This window comes from Etheostoma cragini, chromosome 7 (assembly GCF_013103735.1).
Source record: "Etheostoma cragini isolate CJK2018 chromosome 7, CSU_Ecrag_1.0, whole genome shotgun sequence".
Classification (NCBI taxonomy): Eukaryota; Metazoa; Chordata; class Actinopteri; order Perciformes; family Percidae; genus Etheostoma; species Etheostoma cragini.
In genome coordinates, this window is record NC_048413.1 from 689310 (window position 1) to 692792 (window position 3483).

The 3483-nt window shown below is 42.0% G+C and overlaps 1 protein-coding gene across 6 annotated transcripts in view; it reads left to right on the forward strand.

Moving 5' to 3' along the window:
- Positions 1–3483, forward strand: part of rgs19 (regulator of G protein signaling 19) — a 30822-nt gene that overhangs the window by 21463 nt on the left and 5876 nt on the right. For 3 of the 6 annotated variants that reach the window (XM_034877660.1, XM_034877663.1, XM_034877665.1), the window contains 3 exons: positions 963–1135; positions 1843–1941; positions 2189–2423. In XM_034877660.1, the coding sequence (XP_034733551.1) occupies positions 963–1135; positions 1843–1941; positions 2189–2423 (507 nt within the window). The remainder of the gene's footprint in view (positions 1–962; positions 1136–1842; positions 1942–2188; positions 2424–3483) is intronic. The other 3 variants (XM_034877662.1, XM_034877664.1, XM_034877666.1) reach the window with 1 other exon arrangement.

Consider the following 3483-nt stretch of genomic DNA (forward strand, 5'->3'; position numbering starts at 1 on the left):
TGGCGTTGCATAGTCTGTCCACCAGAGGACACTCTACAACGTCCCTGTTAGTGATGGCGTTGCATAGTCTGTCCACCATTTTTTTTGTTGATGTGTTTTTGTTCAAAGGACTTTAATATCATATCTTAAGTTTGTAGTTTTATACATTTTATCAGAACTTTAAAATATTTTTATGTTCTGTTTTTAGTGAGAACCCATAAATAACTAATATTAGGGAAATCTTGTTATGTTTTGTAATGCGTTTCTGAATTATAAAAAAAAAAAATAGGTTTTGGCCTTAAAAATCCTTTTTTGGTTGGGCACTAACACACTCTCTCACACACACAAACACACACACACACACACACACACACACACACACAGATATGTCTGTGCTTCCTCTGTACGATGACTGTAAACAAAGGTGACCATGTGAAGACCAGTTCTAGCCTGTTAGCTAGACCTGCAGGGTGTTATGATTTATCTGAGCTCCGCAAATCCAAAACCACGGCGAGAAGCTTCCTGGTTTTCTTGTGGGATTGGCTAGTGGGCTTTCCAAAACTGTAACAATGTCTCAAAATGAAAATCCTACATTAAAATACGTATGATGCAAAAATACGTATGAAGCTGTGTTGTCCATGTAATTTATAATAATCATCACATTTTATAAATTACATGTGTTTTGTGTGCAAAAATTTGAAAGTCTAAAGTAACTAGTAACTAAAGCTGTCAGATGTAGTAGAGTAAAAAGTATATGAAATATTTCTCTCTGAAATGTAGAGGAGTAGAAGTAGAAAGTGGCATGAAAAGCAAAGTAAAAGTGCAAGTTTTTAAATAAAGAAATACATTATTTAAATATTTAAACCTGTGTTTTCCTCACAAAAAAACAGTATCAAGTTGGGGGAAGAGTGTAAATAGTTCAGTAACCACTGTAAAGGACAAACAATCACAGTATGTGTGTCTCTCTGTCTGTGTCTTTGCAGTACACGGGTCCCATCCCGGCCGAGCGAGGGGGCGAGCTGGCCATGGGGGGAGGTCGCAGCGAGACCTCAGCACTGAGCGGGACGGGAGGCGGGCGGGGCATGACCACTACCCACAATTCCCAACGGCCCAATGCCTGCTGCTTCTGCTGGTGCTGTTGTTGTAGCTGCTCATGGTAGGAGACCAAAACACACACACAAAGACACACACACACACACAGAAAGGAAAACATGGGACAGACCTGCTCACGATCACACACACTGAGTCTCCAGACATTAGTCAGACAGTGACTGTGCAGTGATTAGGTCTCTATAGTTCAGTATAGTTCCCACAGGGGAACTTATTATTTATAGCGCTCTCTCTGTCTCACACACTCACACACACACACACACACACACACCCAAACACACACACACACACACGCACCCTGCTGCTGCTTTATCCTGCTGTTAACATAACTGTGGTTAGTGGTGTCATTAAAAGGAGAATTACAGCCAATTTTTACGTTGGATCATTAGGAATATGCTTGCACGACCCGAATCGCTGAAGGCTATTAGCTGCTAGCTGTCAGCTGCTAGCAGCTAGGTGCAGTCCATGATGTTGAGCCAGGCGTCTGTGATAATCATCACACAGAGGTTCCGTGTGTATTTGTAGCTCAGCTCAGTGGAAGCTTTTACATGTAGTTGCAGATACTCTGTGTTGCCTGCACCCATTCAGTACCCTGATATTTCTAGTGACCAAGAGTTCTCCTTTAAATGGGCTAGTAACATCCTTATAGGTGATTGTACATGTGTGCATGTATGTCTGACAGTAATTACTCTTTTGTCATTCTGTCAATAGTGTGTGTGTGTGTGTGTGCGAGCAGTTTCATTATCATGTCAGTCTCATCGTCAGGAACGAAGAGGAGCGACGGCGGCGGAGGAGGAGGAGGAGAATATCACAAGACACCAAGATGGAAACCATACCAAACTGTGAAGCTTGGTGGGTCTGCAGTGCTAACACACACACACACACATACATATATACATATATATATATATATATATATACCAAGTTCATTCACTTGATAATTTTATTTTTATTTTACTTAGTTTTGCAAAAAGCCATTACAGTTTTAGTTTAGTTCTCTTTTTTTTCTAATGTCTTGTTTTTATTTTTATTTTGGTTAACCTAGTTTTTGTTATTTTGTTTGTTTTCATTAACCATCTTTCCCTTCGTCCTTCCTCAGCACCAAACCCTCGGCGGAAGAGATCCGTCTGTGGTCTCAGTCTTTTGACAAGCTGATGAGGAACCCAGCGGGGCGGAACGTTTTCCGGGAGTTCCTGCGGACGGAGTACAGCGAGGAGAACATGCTGTTCTGGCTGGCCTGCGAAGACCTCAAACAGGAAACCAACAAGAGCGCCGTGGAGGAGAAGGCGCGCTCCATCTACGAGGACTACATCTCTATATTGTCGCCAAAGGAGGTAGGAGAGCCGTTGGGTTGCTACGGTTACATCCCTGTTTTTAACGGTCCTGCTGGTTTTTGAGCGTTTTAGCCACTCTGACAGAATCCTTCAACATGAACAATGGCTATCAATATGGTCTTTTATTGTCTTCCAATGGAATCATATTGTGATTAAATCATATATTGAGATATCGGGACATTCATTGTGTTGTCTAAATTGATAATAACAAGCACATGCTAACTCAATTTTCTCAGAAAATCTGTTTTGGAACACTTTGAGGGAATATTATTTGATGACTTGCGGATTTGTTTTAACATCACAATATGTATGTGCATGCATGTAAACACAGTCAGTACATTGCTGAAATTTATTTTTTCTCACTTAAAACTGTTTATCCCATTATTAATTATATATCTAAAACATCTTTAAGAAATATTTAGTGAAAGCACCAAGGGTCAACCCTACAATATCTTCGCAATATCGACATCGACATCAAGAGTATCGTGATATCGGATTTTCGTCCAGGCCTAACCTGAATGTCCCAAGCGTCCAGAACAAAGACGTGTCCACGTTCAGAATTTAGTTTTTTTTTACTTTAAGATTTGATTTGATTTATTTTTTACAAACTAGCCACCTTTATGTTTACACGCAACAAATTATATATTTAGTAGGGCTGTAACGATATGCATTATGAAACCGAAATCGCGGCACTCAGATCCACAAACCCGTGTCACGGGGTGAGAAGGCAGAATTGCAACACCCCCCTAAATTTAGCGAACCGTAAAGACGGCTAAAATCAAAGGAGGGGATGGGGGAATGGGGAGAGACAACGGTAACGCTAACAGAGGTGTAACGTTACAAATGGCTGCTGTTCCGACTCGGGTGCCTGGGTCTGTGGGCCGGGGCTGTAATGATAGTGGCTGGGTGCTAGCTGGCTGGGGGCTGACTGTGGATGTGTCCCCGGGGCTGTAATGATAGTGGCTGGTTGCTAATTGGCTGTGGGCTGACTGTGGATGTGTCCCCGGGGCTGTAATGATAGTGGATGGTTGCTAGCTGGCTGGGGGCTGACTGTGGATGT